Raw genomic sequence first — 26,611 nt, 5'->3', positions numbered from 1 at the left:
GGAATTGAAAGCAGGGGATGGATTAGATCTGTGCGACGCTTACTTACCCTATAGAGCACCAGGTATCTGCACTGGCCTCTGATTTGTCTATGGATTGCCGATAGGAGATGAAGGCGTCCTGGACCTTCCCAATACTAGAGTAGCACCTGCAGGAAACACAGGCCGTCAAGCTTTGTCATCGCAAAAATGAAATACAGTTGCGACAGAAGATTTCTAGAGCTGCAACTAACGATTATTTTTATAATCGATTAATCGTTTGGTCCATAAAATACCAGAAAATCGTAAAAAATGTTGATCGTGGTTGTCAAACCTGGAAATGATGACGTTCTCAAATGTTCTTGTTTTGTCCATAAACCAAAATGATTCTCTTTTAATGATTTCTTTGTTATGCAGAGCAAATAAATGAAGAAAATACTCACATTTAAGAAGCTTAAACAATCGGAAATCTTGTTTGAATCATGAAAAAAAAGCTCCAAACCCACTAATCCATTATCAAAATAGTTGTCGATTAATTTAGTAATTGATTAATAATCACTTAATTGTTTAAGCTCCAGAAATTTCCAATAATAAAAGCTGCAATTTAGCATTTTTTAAGCGTGGCGAGATAAAACGCAAAAAAAAGCAGAGAAGTTGTGCAAAAGGACATTTGTTGCTCGAGTCGCTCAGGTTAAAACATCTTTTTATCACAGCAAATTGTGCAATAAATGAAGTTTGCTCTCGTATCAAACCCACAGAGTCAAGATAAACCTAACCGCTACATGAAACGCGATCCTGTACTCGAGTCAACGGCAGGCTTGATACAAATCTGAGCGACGAGGTCAGAAAACTCGATTGACCCCCGTTTCACTCTTTGACCCAGTTGTAGGATTATTGGCCTCACGTACCTGCCAAGGAAGTACCAGGACTGTCCGGAGTTGGGGTCGGCCTCCAGAGATTTCTGCAGACATTGGATGGCATAGCTGTCCCTGGTGCCTCTGTCCCCGAGCTGTTCCACCGTGTGGTGCATCCAGCCTGGAGAAAGATTCCAAAACATCACGTTACTCAGGGTCTATATGTCAAAAAACAAGCACTGCACTCTCTGTCAGGCTTTATCTCCAGGGACATTTCTCTGTTTTAGAAATATGGTCACGTACTTTAAACCGACAGGGGCTGTCACTTTTCCTATAGATCACGTTAGAACAAACATTAAGTGACACAGCGCTGTTCCTTTGATTTCCCTGCCTCACACGCACGAACATGACATGATAGATTATTACTCTTACTATTCACCACACGGGTTTTGAAGACTCAAGTTTATCGAAGGTGCAGAACATGACATATCTGGTGTCGTGATTGCCTGCTCACGAGGGAGCGTTTTTACAGCAAAACATCTGTAGGAGTAGGAAGCAGTATTTTGTATTTTTTTATTAATCCCCATAGGGGAATTCCTTCTCTGCAAACCATCCTCTACTACAAAGCTAGCGACCTAAGAAACCTTCCTAGAAGCAATGGGGGGGGTTCCCTTTCCACCTGGCCACAAGTTGCCCTCTACGGCAGTGGTTCCCCAACCTTTTTTTGCACCACGGACCGGTTTAATGTCAGATAATATTTTATGTGGCGGAGAAATACAACAAACTAAAATGATACGAGCGGAATAAAAACTGGTATTTTCTAAATATAATAATAAACTTGAATCCACTGTGTATGCAACTTTATGAAAATATATTCAAACATTCTTTTAAGGCCGCCGTCATTTGCGATCTCCAGCGGTTGACCTGCTTCTTGCGACGGTGACATGTGACCGAGAGTGAGTCATAGACCGATGTGGCGGAGAGAATCCACTCATTTTCCAAAATAAAACACTGTTCAGAATCAGATAATAAATAAAATGGAAATAATGTAAGTTATGTATTCTTTCCGTGCAGCCCCGGTATCAATTGACCCAGGCCCGGAGGTTGGGGACCACTACTCTACGGGACCACCAGGACTACTTCAGATGGTCTGCTGCACTTCCAAGGCTGTATAATGGGCTTTCCTTTCAGTTTAAGTTTAAAATTCCCATCTAAAGTTGAATTACATCTAAATTTTGCATAACTAAATAACCAGGGGAAACAAAATCCCTGTAAAATATAGGCTGATTTTGCATTTTGTTTTTTTGGTTTGCAGACGATGTGCACCGACTTACCCAGCTGCTGCAGGGTAGTGGCCTTCACCTGTGCAGGAAGATCCTCCGTCTGCAGGAGGCTCTCATAGGCCTCCTTGGCAGCGCGGTATCTCTTCTGTATGTGACGAGGAGCAAGGTGGGTTTGGGAGAGAGGGAGAGAGGAGAGTTATGACAGGATTTCATACTTTTGTGCAGCAAAAACTAAATAATCCTGATGTCATGCGTCTCAGACTTGAACTGCAGTGTGGTGGCTGCGCTGCGCTCCCCACACTGCTGAGAGCTACTGTACCTCTCTCCACTGAAACCGAAAATAAAGAGAGAGGGAGACCACCAGCATACAAAAGAGGGGGGAGACAGACTTTCTTGTTTCCGTGGCAACCCTGCTGATGGGCTGAGAGTAATCTCCTATCCCCTCCCGCACAACACCCACTCATGCAAGCAACCTGCTCCCTTCTCAATTTGTCAGCACCTGGTTCAAATGTATTTCAATAAAAAAAACAAAAACCCAAGGCAATCCCCAGCACTAAGACGCCGAGAGCCGGGTTCTGAACTACAGCCTCGGCGTTTGGACGCTCAATCAGCAGGCAGCACTCGTGCTCTTTTACAAATGACACAAGTAAAACAAAAAAGGGAAATGCCTCGCAAATGAAACTGCAGCAAAGGTTTGAGTAAAAGAGCGAGCACTTACCTGAATCTCATACAAATGAGCAATGTGGAACTGAACTGTGAAAGACAAGAAGTGGACACATGTTAGTGAGAGGAAAAGGCAACATTTAAGAAACACTCGTGTCCTCCATGCAGTCTTTTTACAGTGTTTAAAAAAAAGTAAACCTGTGCTGGGAAATCAATATGAAAATGTCGCCTGTCCACAGCGAGTGTGAAGCAGCACATAGGTAGCAGTGCTCCTGGTAGCACCTTCCTTTGTCTGGAGCGCTGCAGTGTCTGATCTAAGCTGCTTGAGTGACTCTCAGCAGATGGAGAGGGAGAGAGAGAGGAAGGGAAGGAAGAGAGAGAGGGAGAGAGAGAGAGGGGAGAGAAGAAAGACGGGGGCTGCCCTCGCTAAGTGTGTATGAGTATGTGTTAGAGGTAGCAGGGATGAGGGGGGACACAGTGAGTCAAAGGCAAACAGTGAGAGGCAGGAATGGAAATCGCTGTCGCCACAGTAACAGGTAGCAGAGAGAGAGAGAGATGAGGCGGCAGATGCACGTTAAGGCTGAAATCCACACGGAAACGCTCGTGGTTTTTTGAAAAAGTTTCCCGTCAACACGACACAAACGCCGTAGTACCGGACACCGTGCACTGTGCACAAACTTCATTCTTTATTCCAATGAGAGACGAGATGAAGAAATGAAAGCCAAGGCGACTAAAATAGAAAATAAAATTCCTCATACAACGAAAAGAAACGCCAAACACAAGAGGAGGAATGACGAATCTAAGCCAAAAGTAGCGTCTCACAGAAATGCCCATGGAATAATCCCAGTGATTTTATCAGATTGAACCATAATAACGCGAGTCCCGGGACACACGTGTCACTAGGGATGGGTCAAAACATGGATTTGGTGATATATCACAATATATTGTGACATCATGTATAATATCATGGACCATGTATCGCGTATTGTAATCTTCTTCTTTAATAAAAGATGACAACAATGCAAACATCAACACTATCATACCAAAAACAACAGCCTCTGCTTTACTAGAGGCAGCATGTGATCAATACACTTTAATATGATCACTTCCACTGGAAAAACTGGTCACAACATGTCTGTGATTCACTCAAGACTGGACCACAACACAGCAGCCAATAAAATCTGATATTATTTGTCCATCATCTCTTGGGGCAAAACAGACTAAAATAGATTAAAAAGTCATAGAATAAAAAAACCAACAAAAACACTGTCAAACTTAGAATTACACTATTAAAAATGGATTAAGAGAATCCTAACTTAACATAATATAATAACCATGAATGTAAGTTGTTTTAATTCCATTGCTGGCAGATTATTTAATGTGATTACATTAAGAACAGAAAAATAGTACTACATTCATGTGGTGATCACATTATTGGCTGCAACCCTGCAGAGGACTCACTCGGTCATTCAGGCAGAACTAGAGGACAAGCGGAAAAACACCAGACTCTAAAATCCCAAGTTTAAACACGACATCTGTGAGTCTGTGTGAAAACATGGGAGCTGATGGAAAGTCAACAAAATGTCTATTTTCCTGCAGATCAAACACAGAAGCTGCTCTACGTGACAATAGAACAGAATACAGGAAAACTGTGAGGAATCTGACATGTAACATTTCTAATTGAACCAAAAAGAGAGTTTCAATTATAACTAATCATGGAATTATAATAAAAGGCGTGACTTACTTTCAGCTTTGGACAAAGTGCAGGGGTTGGAGTCAATCAAAGCCAGCTGAAAATGCTGTAAAAAGCAAAAATACATTATGATAAATCACAAGTTTCCAGCATTTGCTTCATCGTAAAAGTGCCACACAGGAAGGCCTTCATTCCAACAGGGCTATCCATGTCTTGTAGAGGAGATTGATGTTATTGATCACAATTAAAGTATGTATAATTAATGAGCGTAAAGCTTTTTGTTGGACCCACCTTTAAACTTGACTCATAATCTGTGTTGACTTTGAACATGAGACCCAGGCGAAGGTGGATCTCCTTGGCCCGGGAGAAGCCCGGGTCAATGTACAGCACCTCCTGGAATGCTTTGATCGCCCTGTGAAGAACAGAAACAAGGAATATTAGAGACCCCACACACACACACACACACACTCACTCACAGCGTCAGAATGAGAGGAAACATTTGTTTGTTTGTTCTGGAAGAAAATGAAGCAGAGGACAAGTGTGAAGAGCTGCAGCACAGACACTCAGAGCTCAGTCAGTCACAGTGTGTGTGTGTGTGTGTGAGAGATAAAGTGAACTCTGTTTGTAAATGTAACCGTTTCTTCTGCTTTTCAAGAAATTCCTGCTCCAACACACATGATTCAAATATTAGGAAACATTTGTACATATGTTAAATAGTTTCAAAGTTCAAATGTGAAATTGTTTGTCGTCATTTTAGAGTTCCTTTCTCTTTTTAAAGCCAAATCAGTTTTTTTGTCTTTTATTCCTGTAAACTGTTACAGAAGCACTCACCCATTGGAACATTTTTATTCAATTCTACAGCCATAGATACAAAATAAATCCAGACGGCCTGGTTATAATTATGGTCGTTAGGAAGTGTCGCAGGTTCTATAACAAACAAAAAACCTGGAGAAATTGAAATTCTGTGAGAAGCACGGCTTCTTATCCACCGATACGACTAATGCTACTACTGAGGCTGCAACGATTCATCGATTACGAGATCAATTAAGTCAACTATTTTGATAAATGATTAAACATCATCATTTCTAGCTTTGGCAAGCACCAAACTACATTTTACAGAGCAACAAGCACTCGATTAATCGAGAAAATAATCAAATCAATCGTTAGTCAGTTGCAGCTCTGCACGCTACAACTATTATTGTTCTTTACTGTGTATGCATTTTGCAGAATGAAGAAAGATTAAGTACTGGTATGAAAAATATTACATTTATTTCACTACAGGAGAGACTAAATGGTGTCTGTGTGTGTGTGTATGCTTGTCGTTGCATCTTTAATGTTCAGACCGACTGATTCTAACTGCTTATTTGGCCAGAACACGGACATATACGGTGACGTTACCATGGAAACAACACGCTACAGGACAGCTTCCCTCTCGCTGGCAGTTTTACAGCAACACAGACGCAGACAGCAGCTCTGCATCTTCTCGATGATGATTATCGTGTCAACAATTCAGTTCATTTTCTAAACTAATGTACATGGGAACTTTAAAACGCGTCTTTTTATATAAAATGTAATGTTTCCATCCTCAAAAACAAGCTGCAGCCACATACATGGTCACCATATGTCTATTTGTTTAGTTGGTTTCCAATATCCTTTTTTGCCGTCTAGCAAGTAGTGAATACTATTTACATTTCTGTGCATTAAAAACTTATGCGAGTTAAAAATGTTAAAAATGAATATATAGATTAAAGCCGAGCTGAGTGTTGTGCAGTTGAAAGCAGTGACTCACCACTGAAAGGCATTATAGTGGAAGTAGACCATTCCCAGGCCGTACAGAAAGGCAGCATTCTGGTAATGAGTGAAGGAAAAAGATGCAAAATCATTATTACGAGAAAAAATAAACTGGACATGCACACATGTATTAAACATTTATTTTGCTTTTCTGAAAAACAACAACACTGCTGACTCAGACACTCGTGACATAATCTTGTCTCTCACACTCGTGACATAATCTTGTCTCTCACACTTCAGACGTGTGTGTGTGTGTTTGTGTGTGTGTGTCCTTGCTCAGGTATTTACATACAGTAACCTTGCGGCTACAGATCAGTCAAAAACAAGCAATCAATGTCACCACACCGGGGTATCACCTTCCCAGGAGAAGAGTTCTTAAATGACTCTGACATGAAACCTGAAACCAATAGAGACCATACAAGTTTCCTGTGTGTGCGCGTGCGTGTGTGTGTGTATGCGTGCATGTCTTACCTTCCAGTAGTCTGACTGTAAACTGTAGTACCTCTGGTATGCCGATAATGCTGCGATTAAAAGGGCAGAAAGTGGAACATTTAATTAGAAGTTGTGAGCAGTCAGGGTAGTTTTTTTTTTTTTTTATGTAGAGCAGGATTTCACTGTGTATTAATAGAAAAACATGCGACTTGGTGACATTATATCAATATCTTGACATGAGACAATTTTTATTGTGATATAGCGTCTGTGATGTCTTTTCCTGGCGTTAAAGGCTGTTGGTATTTAATTAAAAAGCACATGGACTCGACATTAGTCTTCCAATTGTTTCTGTACATGCAAATATCCTTTATTAAAACACTGATAAGCCAAATTCACGTGATATAATTTAAAGTGAAAAGGTGGCGGACTGTATTTTAACCGTGTAACACCAATCATAAACAGCTCATATGCTCTCTCTCTCTCTCTCTCTAAACCAGGGGTTCCACAAGGCTGTCATGTCGGGTCGCTATGATTTGTTTTGCGTTCCCAAACACATTTGCAGATTTGTGTGCATGTGTTTTAAATAACATGCATAAAATAAGGTTTTAATCAATTCACCAAACATATCTAGAAAATGATATTAGGCGTTACAGATACGGCTGAAAATAAGTCACAACTGCCATGTGATTAGACAAAGTCTCCCACCGTGGAGCTAAAACCAGAGTCTTAAGGAGAAGCCCTACTTGATTTAGATTAGGCTTAAGAATTATTATGGAATTACGGATCAACACAGACAAAACATATGCTGCCTAGCCCAGCTTTAAGTACATTTAATTCAGTCAATACAAGCATTTTTTTTTAAACACGTAACAAAGTAATGAGTGTAAAAAGCAGGTAAAGAGGAGATGACTCACCTTTTGGATAATCCTCCAGGAGGAGGTTGAAGTGGCCGAGCTGGCAGAATAACTCCGGCTCCACTTTCCCCTCGGCCTTAAGGATGAGCGAATCGTAGCAGCGGACAGCCTGAAAGAAGAAGAAAAAAAAAAATCTGTCAATCTGTCAGATACAAGGTCAAGCAAAGAGATGTGCAACCACCGACAACATCTGATTACACAAAGAAAAGCAGCACGTGAAGTCAGAGAGAACTTGTGAAAGTCACAGCACAGCTGACATCAGCTGTGTGAATCAAACTCTTTCAACAGATAAACATCAACGAAATCTGCTGCAGTTGTTTTGAAACTTCTTGTGTGACAGCTGTTCTTGCCCTGATAAGCAGACGCATCACAGCAGCTGGTGTCTGGGAACTGGATTCATCCATGGACCAGAGCAGCGTTTGGCTAATGAATTAAATAAGAAATAATGAGCGGCGGTGGAACTGCACACTCACACTCATTCACATCTTCTGTAGCAAAACTAGCGCTGTGACTTTTCAGCTTCTTAAATTGTGAATATTTCCCAGTCTCTTTGCTACATATAAGAGAGAAATCATTAAGACTGAGTCATTTTGGTTTGCCAAGAACAAACCAAAATTTACAATGTATTAGACCGTCGTGGACTGAATATGCATTTATAGAAGTACTGAAATTTTTGAGGTTCACTGAATGCACCTCAAGCTCAACACACTGCGGACCCAGCAACAATCACAGTAGCTCTCATGTGGTGATCCACAGTGATCTGTACAGTTTTGTTTCACAGAGTCTTTCAACTAGGGATGTACAGCATTATCAGCAACGTATCAGTGAATTACTATGTTAGGTTCACTACAGCAGAGACTAAATTACCTCTGCAGTTGAGCGCAGGGGAAAAATCTCCCAAAATATCGGCATTTCGGATTTGGTTATTGGCAAAAGTCCAATATCGTGCAACCAAACCGTCAACAGTTGTTATGGTTATTAATCATCTGGTAAAAATCATGACATATTCACACATTTTCTGCAAGAAAAAGGCCTTTGAATTAGCTAATTTAGCCACTGATTTGTGCTCCCTGTGGTAAAAAGATAGTTGCAACCATTACTGGGGGTAGGACACGCAGGGTACCTCACAATACAATACATTGCCCGCAAGACAATGATTCTATGATAATCAATATATTGCAAGACAATCATGTAGCGATACATCACGATATCTGTCAAACTGAAGAAAAAAAGAGCAGAATCTTAACGTAGCTTTCTCATTCATTTGAGATAATGTAGAAGTGGCACCCGGCAAGTGACATTGGCAGGGACTGTTTACTTTACAGTGCCTTAATTTGTTAATTAAGGCGTTAACACATTTACCCTGGCGTATCGATTATCGCATTGCACAAGGAAGGACGACGATATATCACCAAATCAATATTTTGACCCAATCTCTAGATGCTGGGCGGAAGCAGCACAGCCATCGACTATTATCAGAGTCAAGAGTCCACAGATGCTAAAACATTTAATTAGTCGTCCTCTTGTTTGAATGAGATGCTGCAGACGGCCTCCACAGAGGTTCTCTGACCTCTTCTTGACCTGAGCTGCTTTACACAAACTCAGCCTTTCAAAGCCGCACAGATGGGGGTCAAACCAAGCAAAGACGTTCCAAGTTTATTCAGACGTGCAAAGTTTGGGGAAGTGACCTTCAACACACAGAAACAAAAAAGGTGCGGGCTCCTGTTACATCATCTACGATAAAAAAAAAAACAACAACAACCCAGATTCGTCCTCTTCAGCAAACACAACGTGACACATCAACATTGACAGACAACAGTCCTTGTTCATCAGCAGACGTTTCGAGGACTCTTGTCTGAAAGATGTTGATGTGTCGTGTCACTGATGAGTGCTCATGATGATGAAGAAGAGGAGGACGGGCGGATGGCACTGAGGAGATGAAAGGAGATTTGAGAGAGAGAAAGAGAGGCAGAGGGAGGGAGAGGCAGAATCCAGAGGGACTAAGGGATGAGAAAAAGGGGGCGAGAAGAACTGTGGCAGCATGACACCTTTCGGCGTCCAGCCTGCCGGAAATGATCAGAAGGACTTGTGAGGACAAGGGGGATGGAACTGAAGAGATGAGTGGCACTTTGAGAGAGAGAGGAACAATCCAGAAAGATTTAGGGATGAAGAAGAACTTTGAACTGTGACGAAGAACGAGGACAATAACAGTGATGAAGGCCTTTGAACTGTGGAGGGCAGCATCACACCTTGAATTGGGCTGCGACAAACAGCTATTTTGGTTGTCGATTAATTGGCCAATTGTTTTGTTCGATTCTTTTCACAAAAAAAAAGCTAGTGTTTATTCAGAATAAAATCTAATAACATTAATAACACCAACCACAATTATGGGGAAAGCTCTACTTCTGTAGTTCACTTCACTTAATTAGCAATTAATGAATCATTCGTGAACTATTTTGATAAACAATTAATTGGTTTGAGTGTTTTTGTTAATAATTAAAACACGTTCTCTGATTTGTCAGCTTCTTAAGTGTAAATATTTTCTTTGGTGCATTTGACAAATACATCAGGATCTTCTTGGTTTGTGGACAAAACAAGACATTTGAGAACATCATTATTTCCAGGTTAGGGAAAAACATTGATCAATACTTCAACATGTTCTTACACTTTATGGAGCAGACGATTAATCGACAGATTAACCGGTGATTAAAATAATGGTTAGCTGCAGCCCTACTTGATTGTTATTGGTTAACGGCAACATTCAGCGGCCTATTGTTTGTGTACAACAGAAGTATGGTCATTTCACCCTTGAATTGGCCATACTGGAATATATTTCTAGTAGTAAATTTAATAAGTGAAGAGAAGAGCTGAAAGAAGGCACGGGGCAGATTTATAAACCACTCCAGGGATGAAGCGGTGTAAGACTTGCAGACAAATAAGCGTCAACAGCTTCACATGGAACAGACGCTGCTCTGCTTCCACTGTCGGTCTCATTTATACCCACTAAGAATGTTTGTGTGCTGATATAAAAGGGCTATGTATCAGATTATTTAAAAGAAAAATAAACGCCCCATAAACACAGACTTAAAAAACCAAACAAAGTTTACACTTTTATCAATTATAGCTCTTTCCAATATGGGTTGAGAACTACTGTAGGTCAATCGCCAAGGAACAGGCTGTGGAACGATCATTATACAACAGTGTGACAATGTTAGCACCGAGGGAGCAATGTTCCACCCTGCACATTAGACTTAATGATATAACCTAACGTAATTCACTTAGTGAGTCCATGCTGGGGTTTTTTAATATAACAATGCAGACGACTGAAAACGCACAAAATGGAAATAGAGTCAGAGCTAAAACGAAGATGGTTTTAGGAGATTGATGTCGTCCTTTTCACATCAGCGGCTGCGCAAACAGCGCTGTTAACTTCAAACAGATTAAATGACTCAGCAGTAGTGAAGCTTTTGGACTAAGAGCATGACTGTGCTCTTTGTTTTATTCTACTTTTGGGCTGCGACTGATGATTATTTTCATAAAAGATTGTTGAAAAACAATCTCAAACCGAGGTTGCTTGGGGCTGCAGTGATTAATATTGCTAAATTAATTTTCAACTAATTTTAAAATAAACTTTTTAAGTTTTAATGGGGTTTAATAATTGTATAGTTTATATTATAGTTGAATAATTAAAACACATCCTTTGATTTTTCAGCTTCTTCAAGAGGAATATTTTCTGGTGTCTTTGCTCCATATCACAAATAAATCATTTAAGATGATTCATTTTGGTTTGTGGAGAAAACAAGACATTAGGAAACATCATCCATTTTATGGACCACATGATTACTTAAGAAAAAATAAAAATCATTACTCACACCCCTAGTAACCATGTCATGATATAGATCAGACAATTAGGGCTGCGATGATTATTCAGTTATTATTGGTCACAAGTTCTGATTTTTTTTCAGCTTCTCAAATATTTCTCGAATATTTTCTGGTTTCTTTGCTCCATATAATAAAATAAATCATTTAAAATGAATAATTTTGGTTTGTGGACAAAACTAGACATTTGAGAACAACATTATTTCCAGTTTTGAGGATCAGTATTTTTCAACATTTTACCGGTCAAACAACTAATTAATTATAAAAAATAATTGTTAGCTGTAGCTCGAGGTATAATATCCATATATTGCCCAGATCTAATTCAAGTTTCGCTTTATTATACTTTGTCCATGGCAGACAAATTCTCAGTACTGGCTTCAGTCAAGGCAAGAACTTCCTAACATGAACAACATTAAAACTAAAATAAAGTAAGAAAAAGCAGCAATCAGACCAATGTGAGGATTTAACCCTTCCTTACTGTGTCATCACACCCTGACCATGAGATTAAGCCGACAGTGGAAGTTCAAAGCAAATCTTCTCTTTAGTTATTCAAAGTTTACGTCACTGCAGTCGAGTTAGTGGCGGTGATACAGTGACCTAGTTCTGTCAGTGTTATCTGTGCTCGTGTACAAACACGCGCCAACAGCAACAGTAAAGCGACGCAACCACTGCCAAAATTGGGAAGGTTTAACTGCTTGTGAAAATGTCATTTTGTTTTTTTAAGCCATTGTCGGGTGCAAAACTATTCCAGCTGTCACAAATTCACTGTGTCACATCCTCAAGTCTTCACATAAGCAGAATAACAATGAAGTAAGAAAGAATGACATTCGGTAATCTTCCTTGCAAAAGAAATAGCAAAGGAAGTGTTTGCTGTGTTTGTGAAATAACACAGTTACAATGCAATACTGTGACCAATTGACAAATATAGTATTCTTCACGCATCAGTAAACATCTGCTGACGTACGCGACAGGTGCACTTTCTGCACCAGACGACCACAAAGCGGGACAGGTTTGGTGCGACCGGCTGTGGTAAACAAACGGTGTCATGACTCAACTACCTGACATGGGCAGGACCTGCGTGTATTTATTAAAACAAGTGAAGGAATTCAACTGGAAAGTCTGACAACAAGGTGAGATTTGACTTAATACGTTAATACTGTCTTCATAAGCAAGACATGTGTTGCTTAATGCACAAAATGACACTCTAAGGCCAGAGTTAAGCCCTGTAATATGCAAAACTTAAACTTAAGATTCATGAATTTAAAACGCAACCACTGCATCAGTACTTTAGAAAAAAAAAAGACACTAGCTGCATTGCACACTGTCTATATTCTCTGGCAAGTTTGGGACACCAGTGCCTTCCTGCTGTTGATGACAGATAGCTACACGTTGGAGGTTTCCCACACCACCTAGTGAGCAGATTCACGGACAGCCCCCTCAAGCCTCGAGCTGTCGAATGCACCATCATCTCTTCGTCAACCTCAGTTGACACATCCACTCAGTTGCAGCGTGGATTTGCTGCATGTTTGCTCAGTGATATGATGAATACATATGGAACATGTGTGTGTATTTAGCATGCAGCGTTCTAATACATGCAGAAGCAAATTGTCAACAAAGGATCCCGACACAGCCGTGGAATCTAACAGTATTAAAGTGAGATACAAAGTGCCTCAATACCAACGTAAACCTGTGATGCTATCACATCAAAGGTCTTATGGGACTTGCTTTAAAGAGGACAGCAGCCTGAATGGACAAATCGTTCAGCCTGTGCGTTACGCGTTTTTGAAGTGGAAGGTTACTACATAAAACAGAGGTCTAAAACTCAGGCCCCGAAGGCCACATGTGGCCCTCCAAACAATTTCATGTGGTCCGCCACTTAACATCAAGTCACAGTAAGTTATTTCTGGATATTTCTATTATTAATAAATTAATTTTGCATCATAAATATGTCTATTATTGTGAACTATATACTGTTCCATTATAAACCAAACACCTTTGTTTGTTTTTGTCGATAGAATATTGTGATATACTTTTAAGCTGATAGTGCCCACCCCCAACTGAAACATTGCTTTTCCCCAAAAGGTTTACGTGACCAGCCTAGAAGCGCAGTGGGCCTCCAGGTTGTTTGAGTTTGAGACCCCTGGCATAAACGATATCTTTTGACATGCAAAGGCCACCATAGTTTGTGGACATAGTTCACTTGTTACAATCTGCATTCTCACCAGACCTTTAACGGCAGTAGACAGAAACATACAGATGCACATTTTCTTTAAAAAAAAAAAAGAATATCTCTAAAAATTCTGTTTAAATTTGCAACACACTAATTGTACTGTGCTGTATAATCGCCCTGTGAGATTATGATATCGTTACATCCCTGAATAGAGGAGCAATCCATTATCGCAAAAACACAACCTGTTTAAGCTTTAAGTATTAGCTTTAAGTATAAGTACAAGTATAAGTAATCACGTCAACGCTGAAAGAAGGCTAATGTTAATTTGACAATACCGCAAGATTTAAAAGTGCCTCAATACCATCATAAACCTGTGATGATATCCAATGTAAGGCTTTCTGTGCAACTAACAATTGTCTCTGTAGAAATGTATAAATTACTTTAAAATACCTTTTGGATTTCACAGCTTTTAGAATAAACCTTAAAAATTAAGTTATAATTCAAGTACATTAGCTGAGGACAGCAGCCTGAATGGACAAAACATCCAGCCTGTGCTTACGCTTTTGAAGTGGAAGGTTACTGAATAAAAGATATCTTTTCTGGTGTGCGAAGGCCACCATAGATTGAGGACGTAGTTCTCCACTTGCTACAATCTGCAGTTTCACCATGAGATATCATGCATTCTTGCAAATCAGACCTCTAACAGCAGTAGGTGCACATTTATTTAAAAAAGGATGTGTAAAAATGCAGTTTGAATTTGCAACACACACTTGAAAAGAAACCACGTTGGTATCGAAATGAAAACTGCACCGTGGACTCGATACCGCGATACAATCGCACTGTGCGATTCTGATGTCTGTGACTACAGCAACACACACAAACCCCACTGAAGGCAATACATTAATATCAAAGTGGTTTCACGGCTACCAGCGTCACTCCGCCGTGTCCCGCCATCTTGGACAGACAGCCAGCCATTAACGATACTTGTAACGTTTGTCAACTCGCTCACATTTTAAACCCAAAAGAGAAGAAATGGACGTGAAAGAGACACGAGGAGCAGCGCGTTATCACAAAAACACAACCCGGCTAAGGGGTATTAGCTCACATTAGCCAATAATGCCAACGCTGTGAAGACGGCGGCAGTTACTTCCAGCACCTTTTGGGACGGACGTAGCCTTTTAAATGCTACTTTTAATGTCAAAGTGTTAAATAATATGTGTGCAATTACAGCACCTGCAAACGGATAACACTGAATTACAAGAAACAGCATTAAACTTCCCTCATTAACAGTACAGTGTGTGTCCAGCAATCCCACAAAACCGTGACGACGTCGTGTTGTTGGTGCTACAGCTGCAACTACACATGAATTACACGGGACACAGATGTGTGGCTGCCTCATAGATATCGACATAAGTTTAGGGTGAAGACGGTTTTCGAACCAGGGGATATCGTGGCTTAGCGGCAGGTGCAGGCTCACTGTTCGTCGGGTGCGAACATTTAGCTAGCATGCTAGCCGAGGGGCTAAAAGAGGGGCTGCGGCTAACTGGCCTCGGTCTCTACAGAGACAGGGGCCACTTGCGTTCACACTGCTCTCGTTTCTTAGTGCAAGAAATTCGGTGTGTGCATGTATGAGAGGCTGGACTGTGTCCGTATCACGGGGGAGCTGCCTGGGCTGCAGTGTACATGCATTGGGGTTTGCTACCTTCATTAACAGGGCCTTCGTTCTGGCGCCATCTTCATGAAGCTTCTGAAATCCAAACAGTGAGCTGCAAACAAGAAGACAACACAGGCGGCTCAGTATCACTCGCACAACCTCTCGGGCACATTTCCCCGACACACGCCAGGCGAAAACGGTTAATTTTTCAAACTGTGCGTGAAAGTGAGTGCATGGCGTGACTTTCCCGACCTGTCTATCGCGACCAGGCTGTCCCTCTCCTGGGCTGTCAGTGTCGGAAAGTCCTCCTCTGTTTCACTCGCTTTTCCCGCCGCCATTTTCTTTCCCTCATCACCACTAGAAGAAGAAGCCGAGCCGAGACTCCGAGCAGCAGCGCAGGCAGCGACGGCGAGCGACACACCGCACGATTGCATGGAAAATCGCGACGCGGAGGCAACCCGTCGACTCTGCCGAATCAAAGAAGGAAAAGTGGAGAAAACAAAACGATGAAAAACTTTTTTTCCCAGGATGAAAAGATGCGATTCGATGTAGTAAATCCTTTCGGGGGGACAGAAGCGCTCTCCGGGTGGCTCCTCAAACGTCACATCTTTCACCACAGACTGATCTTGCACCGCGATTTGAACGAGAATAGCTGGGTTTAATAATCCGGGATGTGAGTATTTCACAATAAAAACGCGTTTCGGCAGCGAAGATAAAGTTGTTATAATTGTGTCACCTAAGCGAACCCACGCGCCGCCGTGGCCACGCCCTCGCCCCCCTCCTCAGCCAATGGGGGCGCCTGCATGTTACCACATGACTCCCCTGCTATATCTTTCTTTAATATTAAATATGCATTTTTCTCTCCACAAATGACTTGTTTTTCACACTATTCCTGAAGCATATTCAAAAATATTTTGTATATTTGCCCATTCATAATAAACACAACAAAATCAAAAACCGGAGCTGTGTGTTTCATTGACAAATGCCTTGATTTATACACAATAATACATCGCCACGCACGCTATTTAATATGTATTGACATCTGGGTGTTCTCTCTTATATGCAGGGTAAACGATGACTGCAATGCATCATCCCTGCCCGCTATTATTTTGCACCATTTCCGCTTCTGTGGAGTGTTATCACAACTCTGCGACTTCGTCCTCTCACGGAGGGGAAAGTCGCAGCATCTCAGTGACAAAAGTTGACAAATTAATGAGTCCAATCAAGCGAAATCAGAGCAATTTCAACTGACGTGGCAGGGCATCATTTACAAGTGGGCGTGGCCTAGTATTGTCAACATCCTGGTGACATAACTGGCTTCTCCAAAATGGCGACGACGGATCACAGAGAGGGTCAGTGACTTTGTTTTTTTTCAAACATCCCGGCAATTTTATCCTTATTTAGGCACAATATATACTATTATGATTCACCTGGCGGTAATATAAGTCACACCCGGTCTTCACGTTGACGCGTGAAAGGAAACATGAGCGTTTACGACATTGATTTGGGAGCCATTTGACGTTAGCTGGCTAGCATTAGCCTCCCAGTTCATTAGCATAGAATAAACAAGCATCCATTAGAGTCTATAAATGATTAACTGCCACACATTTGAGTATTTATTTTGACATTTTGGGTTCAAATGACCAAATAAAGGACACTGCCAATAACTGACTCATTTGTGATGGAGCGGTTTTGATGAGTAGATCATTGATACATGCAAAACATGTATAACTGCCACTAACTTCACCCACACGTCTGACAGTATCAGTTAAAGTAAAATTCCAAATCAATCAGTAATAATAGGCCTAGTAGTAAGTGAATGAAAGTAATAATAACAGCAGTGATAACGATATTATTTGGGAACGATATCGGTATCAGCAGATATGGGCTTTAAAATGTGTTATCGGATATAGGCAAACACACCAAGATATATCAGTATGCACTGATATAGAAGAGACTAAATGAGCCCTGCAGTTGGGAAAAACATATATATTGGTATTGGTTATCGGCCCAAGCATTCCCAATACATCGGATATTGGCAATGAGTCCAATATCGTGCATTCCTATTGATAACAGTTTTAAAAACACAGAAAATAACCCAAAAATGAAGGGGGAATGATAATAGCATATAAGATATTTTTATTTGTGATCGAGGAGCACAGATACTGACACCATTTTTCTACTTTTCAAAATCTTATCCTATAGAACATTGAATACATGCAAGGAAACAAAAGTATGTGAATAAAAATGTGGATAATCACAGTGTAATAAATCAGCAAACGATCTAAAGAGGGAGGGAAATATCAGTTCTCACTGCTTCAGCACACTCATGTGTTGATCTATATCTGGATCCATATTCAAAATCTACAAAATTCTTCCTTGAGCCATAATCTACGTCCACAGAAATCATTTCATCCTTTTATTTTTGGGTTAAACTGCTCCGCTCATAACAGACAGAAAAGACAAAGAAACAAATGGGGCCTGAAACATACGCCCCCCGGCAAAGGTCTTTTAAGTGTGTGCACAGCGGGCTTATTCTAAAAAGATAGTGTTGTAATCTCTGTGTGTGTGTGTGTTTCGCAGCAGGTCAGGAAGACCCAGAGAGTGAAGATGAGGTTTATGAAGTCGTGGACCTGACAGAATACGCCCGGAGACACCAGTGGTGGAGCAGAGTGTTCGGGAGCAACTCGGGCCCGATCGCTGAGAAATATTCCGTGGCCACGCAGCTCGTGATGGGCGGGGTGACTGGATGGTACGACCCGGGGGTCACACGTGGATCTCACTTTCATACGTGATAAAATAAGAGTAAAATAATGACCTTTCATGATGCTGATTTGACAGTACATACTGTTAGTTCTAAAGAAAAACACATGATTTAATCAGAATCAGAATTGGGTTTATTGACAGGTGTAGCTTACGCAATACGAGGAATTGGTTCTGGATGTTGGTGCAAAACAAGAGCAACAAACCAATAAATATTAGATGCCATATGTAATATGGTAATATGTACAGTGCAATTATTTACAAAATAATCAATTCCCTTGTTGTTGTCAACATGCAGGTGTGCTGGTTACCTCTTCCAGAGAGTTGGGAAAATCGCTGCCACTGCTGTGGGTGGAGGTTTCCTCCTTTTACAGGTAAGAGAACCCTAACAGGAGGTTAACACACTCCCATGAAGTTAATATTCACTCCATCAGCGGTTAAGATTCATGTTTTCCCCTTTCCACGCAAACGTGGTCGACACCTGAAGATGCTGCAGCAAAAAAAGAGAACGGTGCCTTGTGTGCCAGCTGCTGCCACAAGGACGCATTCCATTTTATATGAAAATCTACCTTTTTTTCATTCTCTGCCTTAGTCATTTTCATCAACGTCAGGATAAAACATGAATATATCTGAACATATTGAAAACTGATTGAAAAGAGCCGTCGATCCAGCGGCGAGAGATTAAAGTAGATTTTTCTTTACTGTATAAGTATGTACATCTGTTCATACTCGGGTTTCATGACTCTGTTCCTCTTCAGATTGCCAACCACAGTGGCTACGTGCAGGTGGACTGGAAGAAGGTGGAGAAAGACGTGAATAAAGCGAAGAAGCACCTGAAGAAGAGAGCGAACAAAGCAGCGCCTGAAATCAACACATTTATTGAGGAGGTAAAGGTACATGGAACAAAAACTACTGGCTTTTCCTATTTGTTTTGAATTGACTCTCTGACATTAGAAACTAAACTGGTATCCCTAACCCTTTACTTCTGCATGTGCAAAGCAGCAATGCCACCTAGTGTATTGTTTGCCTTAATACACTTAGGAGCTTTGACACAGCAGATGTGTATGCTTGGTGTAGTGATGGTTTGTATTTTCACCCCGGTGATCTTCTGTCCGCAGGCCACAGACTTCGTAAAGAGGAACATCGTCGTGTCCAGTGGCTTCGTTGGTGGCTTCTTTCTGGGTTTGGTGTCTTGAAGGTGCAGCGCGCGCCGTGCCCTGCGTTTACTGTGAATCACAACACTACCATAGATCACTTTATCTCTCCAGGGCCCTTTTTACTCATGCGGATTTTGAACATTTAAGCATGATCTGTTGTGACAGTGGTTTTTAAATGTCTTAACCGGAAAAAGGGTTCTCTGATTGTACTGTAAAGCTGAATATGTCGAGTTGCCACAAATTTAACACAGATATGAGCTTTTACCCTGTTGAAAATCCCTTTTTCCAGAGCTGTAAATACCCACATAGAAGGAAATATTGTATAAAAATAACAGCAGCTAAGGCACCGATTGCTGTTTATTTTTCCATGTTGCCATGAGTTCCATGTGCCATTCACATCTGTCAACAAACACTTGTGCGGTGGTGTTTTTGAAGCAGGAGCTCTCACAGATTATACAACACATATCAGATGAATTAATTGCGACTTTTCAGCGCGAGGACGAGCGTCGTCTGCTGTACTGTAATTACTACCATCACAAGCCCCGATGCTAAGAGACACCAGTCCCTGTCATTAAAGAGCATAATGAGCAGAGACGGTGACTCCTACGCTCCTCTGTGTCAGTGTAGCAATAACACAACAGCGACGACGCTGCTGCTGCTGCTGCTGCTGGTGATAGTGATGATGATGATGATGATTGTGTATTATCTGGTTAAATATACACACGTGCTGTGAATTTGCTCATTTTGTTTTCGCCTCTTTTCTTTCCTCCAGTGCAGTATACAGTTGATATTTCAGGTGCAAGTTTATTGTTATGTTCTCTCACTCCTTCATTGTTGTTTTGATAACTTTATTTTGCACTGTTTGAATTTCATTGTGTCATTTGAAATAAAGTTGCCTACGTTTGTTTTAAAACCGGAGCTCCCTCGTGTCCTCTCTCACAACATCCGTGAACCTTCTCTGTGGATTTGTGGACTTTATTTTTATAAGTCACAACTTTTTGCCATAAATGCATTCGTTTGTTAAAAGAAACTTGCTTGAACATAAATGAGTGTTGTTTTAAAGCAGACTCTGGGTCTTTTAATCACCACACTGACACCTTTTATTGCTTTTATTTACATTTATGAATGAAAAAAAACATGTAAACAACTGGACACAAATATATACAGTGACGTTTTTACAAGAAGAGGCGGAATCTGGACGTACATGAATGGAATGAAATGAAAAATAAAGCCAGGATATGAACGACATCACATACTTTATGAAATATTCACTTTGATATCATGTTGTGAAAAAAAAACAACTTTATTTAAAAACCAAAAAAACCCAAAGAGGGTTTCATATAGAAATGGCTGCTTTCGTCATGGGTTCCTGGTTCCTGGTTCCTGGTAGTGTTTTTGCAGGGTCTTTATAAGTCACATGGGCATTTTGAGGAGGGCACACTCGGTCAGTAACGTCAGGGTCGCGATCATGTATTTGCTGTTCGAGATCTGAAAAGATAGAGTAGTAGTTAGTATATTAAACATTTCAGGTGCTGGTTTGTAAAAGTGCAAAAACCTTGGTGGAGGTCTGTGCACCCAGAGTTATCTTGTTTTTTTCATTATTTGTTTATTCTTTAATTTGAGTCCCATTTTACCTCATCACTATACCCGTCTTCTACCTTCTACCCGACTACTACTATTTTATTGTCAATTTTCATTTAATTTTAGTTCTGTATTGTTCCGTGGGCACAATCTGGAGATAATTAAAGGTCAGTACCTTCATCCTGCCGTTACACTTGGCCAAGCCCAGAGCTGTGGAGACCTGTTTCAGACTCCCCGCCGACAGATCCAGCCTGAAGTGTCTGTAGAAGTGGCCCTTCAGCCCCTGCATGAACCTCTCCACCTCCGTGATGTCAATGTTGCTCCCCGTCTCCTCCTCCTCATCCTTCCCTCCCTCGCCCTCCTCCTGTGGATCTCTCCTCACGCTGTTCCACAGCTCCCAGGCGTCCCGACCGTCCACCGTGTACGTGATCTGCAGTGGCGGCATGACCGGAACACTCCAGATCATCTTTAGGTGCTGGATGTTGCACTCGGCGTGGCAGTTGGTCCACAGAGCCACCAGCCACTGCAGACTGGTGTGGCTGATTTCCAGCGGCCCGAAGCAGCAGTCGAACGTCAGCTGGAACCAGGACTTTACCGCATTCGTGAGGACCTCGGAGCCGCTGCTGCAGAACAGCGGCAGGCAGGTGAAGTCTTTGGGGAGCGAGTTCAGGTACTCCGGGTTTCCGTAGACACAGGTCAGCCAGCCGCTCCACAGCGCCCTCTGAGGTTCGTCCTGCCCTGGAAACGAGGACTTTGAATGGATCTGTGGGGGGGAGACGTGCAAGTGTTACAAACAGACAAATTCACAGTGTTTTCCTCACCAATACATCACAGAAAACCTGTATAACCATGCAGTAACCAATTTAATTTAATTTAATTTAATTTAATTTAATTTAATTTAATTTAATTTAATTTAATTTAATTTAATTTAATTACTTGATAAAAATCACCAGCTTTTAAATTCATTCTATCTTTTATGCAATATAACTAAAATGAATATAAACCCTCTACACTCTTTTCTAGAATAAGAATTATGAACTTTGAAAGTTGAAATCTTTGAATCAAGGCGGAAAAGAATGTTTTGGTTATGGTGGAGGGAGGATGTCAACTTGTATACCTTGTTTTAAATTGTGAATTTTATTGGAAGACCATTCATTTTCAGCCGTACTGGTAACTTTAACCTTTGTTTTTGAATGATTCTACCATCTGTAAGCTTTTGTGCCACATTTCAACCATAATCCAGACTGGAATTTAGAAGGTAACACTGTCAGCTTTGACAGAATCCCCGTTCTCACCTGTATGAGGATGGTCTCAGCGTCATCGTCCGTCTCCGTCATCCCCTGGATCACAGAGAAGGACGCTCTGAAGCTTCCCTGTGCCGCCTCCACGTCCACCGCCAGGCCTTGGTGCTTCTCCGCAGCGATGAATGCCGACAGCTGCCTGGAGTAGCCCCTCATCTGCGTGTGCCTGAACCTGTACAGAGGGGTGACGTACGACAGCTTCCATTCGTTTTTCAACAGCAAGGCCAGCTGCTCCACGCTCACTTTCTCCTGTGGTGAAGAAACACAGAAAGGAGATCACACTGCTGTTGCTCCTCAGAATTAGACTGAGCGGGATAAGATAAATAGTGGCTTGGATTGACTCACACTGATATTATGTGACTTTGGAGCTCTTCTGCTGGTGTTGAGCCTCCGCGCCGTCAACGCCGGCGTCAGGCCGAGGCGCGAGGGCGCACCTAAGCAGCTTCGGTACGACAGCCGGTAGCTCTTGCTTCTGCTCCTCCTCTGAACTAAAGCACTGTTGAGGGGAGTCCTCGCCCCACTGGAAAGTAAAAAGACACATCAGTATCAGACAGGACCTCACTGCAGGGCTGTGGGTTTAACTTTAACAGTCTGATTGTGGCACAAAAACACATTCCCCCCCCTTTGAAACAATTCTATGATAGAGAAGACTCACTCCATCCTGTGTCCATTTCATACATAATCAATGTTATCAATTTGCACAATGAATTGTTGCACAGTTTTCATGAACTTGAAATTTGAGTGGGATTGTTCTTAGTCTTTAGTTGTGCTTATGTTCTTGTTTATTGTGTTTTTTTTATTGTTTTCGTTCTGCCAGCTGCAAGATAGCTCTGAACTGAACTGAACTTTAAATTTGTAGAGCGTTGCATTGTTTTCTCATATGCCTCACTATAGGATTATTGCTGTTTTATATGAATATAAACGTTTAAAAAATCAAACTTATTCCATATTTTATTATTATATAATCATAACAAACATCTTTTTATAGCTCCACTAGTGACATTACATTTGTTTTAGATTTTTAATGTTCATATTCATATACAATATCTAAAAAATAATGTGTCTTAAATAATATTTGACATATATGACAAACAGTATTTTAGTATTGGTTGTTATGGTGAAAGTCATTGGAAAGTCACTTGGATATTGTGTGTGCGCTATTTTTCTTTTTTAATATATATATATATATATATATATATATATATATATATATATATATATATATATATATATATATATATATATATATAACCATTTTACTAAAGGTGTTAGATAAATCTCAAATATGTTAGTAGAACTGAAGACTGAGCAGTGGGTGTTACCTATGTGGCGCCTTTATTTTGTTGACGAGTGAGATCTGTGGGATTAAATGTGCCCCGAATAGAAAAGTGAACACTACCGATTGACAAAATGTATCGTATATCAAGTTAACCTCCTTGTGTATTTTTGAAAAAAGCTAAATACCGTCAAACTTCTTGTTTATCGAATGTTATTTGGTTGGGCAGTGTCTTCATACGGATAATACTGGCATACATCAGGCCTAAAGTGACGCCGAAATACGCCGTCGAACTACGCAACTTCACTGTCTACTAATGTGAAACTAAACATTCAGGAGAAAAACAACTTGTTTTCGTTAACTTTGGAATAAGTTGAGTTTTTACCTGCTACGATGTTGCTCCATGTCTGGAGTACCCGAACGAAACCGGAAACAAATTTGAACATCGCGCTTTCCCATGAGCCTGTGCGGTTAGACTCGGCCAATCAGAGCGACCCAAACAGGAAGTGGGCCTCCGGTTTATTTTATTCACAAAGAAATATGGACAAAATAAAAGCACACTTATATATTAGTATCACAGCTTATAATTACGCTATTTTCCATGTTGTATTAATATATTTTATCACTTTTTTTCCTCATATGTTATATTTTATTCCTTTTCTATGTAAGGCTGTGGCATTTGTTCTTATATTTATGTGCTCTTTTATATTACATTTACATTATGTATTCCTTTTTTGGACATGTTTTGCATTTAAAAACTAATTTTTTTGGTGCAAATTATCTATCTATTTATTTATTTAATTAAACCACAGTATTGTCTTGTGCACGTGCTTCACGCAACTGCAAGTTCCACATGCTACATATCAAGACGGCTCCCCTCCTCGTTACCATGGAAACTGTGCTCATGTCTACCTCTCCCCATGCATTGTGTCCCCCTGGTTTCTTTCTATCTACTCCTCTCATCCTTCTCTCGTTCCCTTTTTTTTACCGCCATCCCTTCATATTTGTTGTTTCTCACTCTACCATTGTGTGTGTGTTCTGCATTGAATGGGAGGCCAATCAATAGCACACACACACACACACACACACACACACAGCCTTACATACAGTATGATGACCACATCAACAGCCAATCACATTAATGGTAGCAGCTGGGAGGCTTAAACCAATGAGGGGAGCTCTCTGATGATGCTGTGTGAACAGAAGGGATGCAGTGCCATGGAAACTGCAGAGGGTGTCACCACAAAACAGCGCCTTCTAGTGGCACCAGAAGTCTTTAGCTATATCGGTCTGTAGGGTGGGGGGAAGTTCACCTGTCTGTCTGAAAAAAAAAATCTATTTATTTTTGTCTCTCACCAAAAAAAGGCTTGTTTTTGTTAGTTAATCATTTTCAGTTTGTTACTTTGTTGTTTTAGCTGAACTCAAATTTGAATAAATTTATATTTTTAAATTATAGGGATTCTCTCATACAGATCAGGTCAAACAGAAAAATAATCTAGACTACAGTTTGAGCTACAGTTACACCCTGTATTATGGGAACACAGTGAACGAGATGTTGCCTCTCATTACCTCTAGGGGGCATCATGAACTCATCTCATAGCCAATCCTCCCACCACACCTGAGGAAATTCCACCTGAGACCTGCATTACAGGATCCCCCTGCACCTGCACACAGATTACACAAAAGCAATGCAACTTAATCCAAACATCACTGCACGTTAATCTCTTCTTACACCTTTAAGTAGCTGTTGCAAAAAATATTCCTCATTACCTATAAGAGAAAAGAGGGCTTTAGGGGATTACACAAATGTCAGCGGTGAAAGCTGAGCCTCATAATGAAAACATGCAGAGCCTGGCACACGCTAATTTGGAGCCCTCACCCCCAAAAAGATCCTTCACTGGCTTTACGACACAAATATCTGTTATTATTTTTAAATCAAATATGCTTTATTGCCCTCACATGCTTATTTCTCTGAGGCAAAAGTGCTACAGCAGCTGTAGAACAATAACACAGAATTAAAAAAAGATGAATATTGCACCTGTCCTCAAAAATGAGTATTATACCAGTCTTAAAACTCATAAAAGCTAAAGAATATGTTCAAATGTAGCCACAAGACAAGAGTTAACCTGATTCTTTGTTGAGTAGTGTGATAGAAAATGGCATAAAAGAAAGGTTGAGCTTGTTTTTATATGCATACTTTAAAAAACAGTGGTGTTAATAGGCTGAGCAAAGTCACATGAGGCAGATTTATTCTTATTCATCATCATCCTCTTCCTCACATATACTTCATACACTGGTATAGTGAAATTAGATTCAGATGGAGCGAGAGATTAGGTTTGTTTCATTTTCTACGCACTCCTCTCAAAATTCCTCAGCTCCACACCAATCATATACACTGGTAAATACAGTGGAAGTGTATTTCTGATTTTCCACAAGAGGATGGTCGTGTACCACTGGTGTTACACGTACCACCGTTTGAGAACCATGGATTAAAGTCAAATAAAATATACTTGTCATGCATACAAAGTAGATTTTTATGGTTAGTAATACTCTGGTAGTAGTAGTTAATATGTTGATGGTATCTTGTATGGCATTTTGTTTACATCTAAAATCTAATCAACTAAAGATTTACAACAAATTACAACAGCTACAGCAGCTGTAGAAGGCCACAGTGCTCACTTTATTAGGTACACACAGACTGTAAAGTAGTGTCTGGTGTAGTCACCACATTTTTTTTCTCAGGGAACCTCCCCAAAGAAACCCATGGGAATTTGTGAATCTTTAAAAAACTGCAGTTTCCTCTTTAAACTCAGTGTCAGTGCATGTACCCCCTCTCCTTCTGTGGCGGACATATATGCAGAGAGTGGTAAATGAGTTATTACTGACAGGTGATATAAATTCAGAGAGTCATAAAACTGCATATTAAAGGATGGGGATGAGCAGGGTAAAGGCTGACGTAAGGTAATGGGCTTCGGATGGTCGACGCCTGCGTGGGATACGCTGGATGCAACGCTGGGAGGAGATTAGGAAACTGCGACTAAATCGGACCCCCGTCGAGCGCCATCTTGGCCCCAGTGACAGCGGAAACCTCGCGTCCTCTCCTCTTCGGCGGCCATTTTGGCTCCGACTCGGCCCAGTTTCCTGGACGATGGAGGGAGGGGCCTTGCGTTTGTGGAAGTCGGAGGAGCAGCCAGTCAAAGCCAGCCAGCCAGCATCCGAGGAAC

The 26,611-nt window shown here is 40.9% G+C and overlaps 3 protein-coding genes across 8 annotated transcripts in view; 1 reads left to right on the top strand and 2 right to left on the bottom strand.

Moving 5' to 3' along the window:
• The window catches only part of LOC131455358 (histone demethylase UTY-like), a 32,400-nt gene extending 16,320 nt beyond the window's left edge, over positions 1 to 16,080 (bottom strand). For both annotated transcript variants that reach the window (XM_058622936.1, XM_058622937.1), the window contains exons 1-11: positions 15,562 to 16,080; positions 15,358 to 15,421; positions 7,607 to 7,715; positions 6,732 to 6,781; positions 6,259 to 6,317; positions 4,761 to 4,881; positions 4,521 to 4,575; positions 2,832 to 2,866; positions 2,165 to 2,258; positions 885 to 1,011; positions 48 to 146 (exon numbers count right to left, since the gene is read on the bottom strand). In XM_058622936.1, coding sequence (XP_058478919.1) covers positions 48 to 146; positions 885 to 1,011; positions 2,165 to 2,258; positions 2,832 to 2,866; positions 4,521 to 4,575; positions 4,761 to 4,881; positions 6,259 to 6,317; positions 6,732 to 6,781; positions 7,607 to 7,715; positions 15,358 to 15,421; positions 15,562 to 15,743 — 995 coding nt within the window. In that variant the 5' untranslated portion in view covers positions 15,744 to 16,080. The remainder of the gene's footprint in view (positions 1 to 47; positions 147 to 884; positions 1,012 to 2,164; positions 2,259 to 2,831; positions 2,867 to 4,520; positions 4,576 to 4,760; positions 4,882 to 6,258; positions 6,318 to 6,731; positions 6,782 to 7,606; positions 7,716 to 15,357; positions 15,422 to 15,561) is intronic.
• Positions 13,230 to 20,147, top strand: LOC131455359 (FUN14 domain-containing protein 1). 5 transcript variants are annotated; one of them, XM_058622939.1, is made up of 5 exons: positions 13,230 to 13,377; positions 17,893 to 18,061; positions 18,371 to 18,446; positions 18,831 to 18,959; positions 19,191 to 20,147. In XM_058622939.1, the coding sequence occupies exons 1-5, from the start codon at positions 13,326 to 13,328 to the stop codon at positions 19,266 to 19,268; spliced, it is 504 nt and encodes a 167-aa protein (XP_058478922.1). In that variant the 5' UTR covers positions 13,230 to 13,325; the 3' UTR covers positions 19,269 to 20,147. The 5 variants fall into 5 exon arrangements, with proteins under 5 accessions (XP_058478922.1, XP_058478921.1, XP_058478923.1 ...); XM_058622938.1 differs by having other exon boundaries at positions 18,831 to 18,965; XM_058622940.1 differs by lacking the exon at positions 13,230 to 13,377 and adding an exon at positions 16,393 to 16,661 and having other exon boundaries at positions 18,831 to 18,965.
• A 176-nt stretch (positions 20,148 to 20,323) lies between these two features.
• Positions 20,324 to 23,855, bottom strand: cenpl (centromere protein L). The gene is made up of 5 exons (XM_058623337.1): positions 23,773 to 23,855; positions 22,457 to 22,631; positions 22,106 to 22,360; positions 20,986 to 21,573; positions 20,324 to 20,717 (listed from the first exon to the last, which is right to left on the bottom strand). The coding sequence occupies exons 1-5, from the start codon at positions 23,844 to 23,846 to the stop codon at positions 20,643 to 20,645; spliced, it is 1,167 nt and encodes a 388-aa protein (XP_058479320.1). The 5' UTR covers positions 23,847 to 23,855; the 3' UTR covers positions 20,324 to 20,642.
• Between the last annotated feature and the right edge of the window lie 2,756 nt (positions 23,856 to 26,611).

Source organism: Solea solea, chromosome 2 (assembly GCF_958295425.1).
Source record: "Solea solea chromosome 2, fSolSol10.1, whole genome shotgun sequence".
NCBI lineage: Eukaryota > Metazoa > Chordata > Actinopteri > Pleuronectiformes > Soleidae > Solea > Solea solea.
The sequence above is the reverse complement of the archived record's forward strand: the minus strand, read 5'-3'. Positions and strand labels throughout refer to the sequence as shown.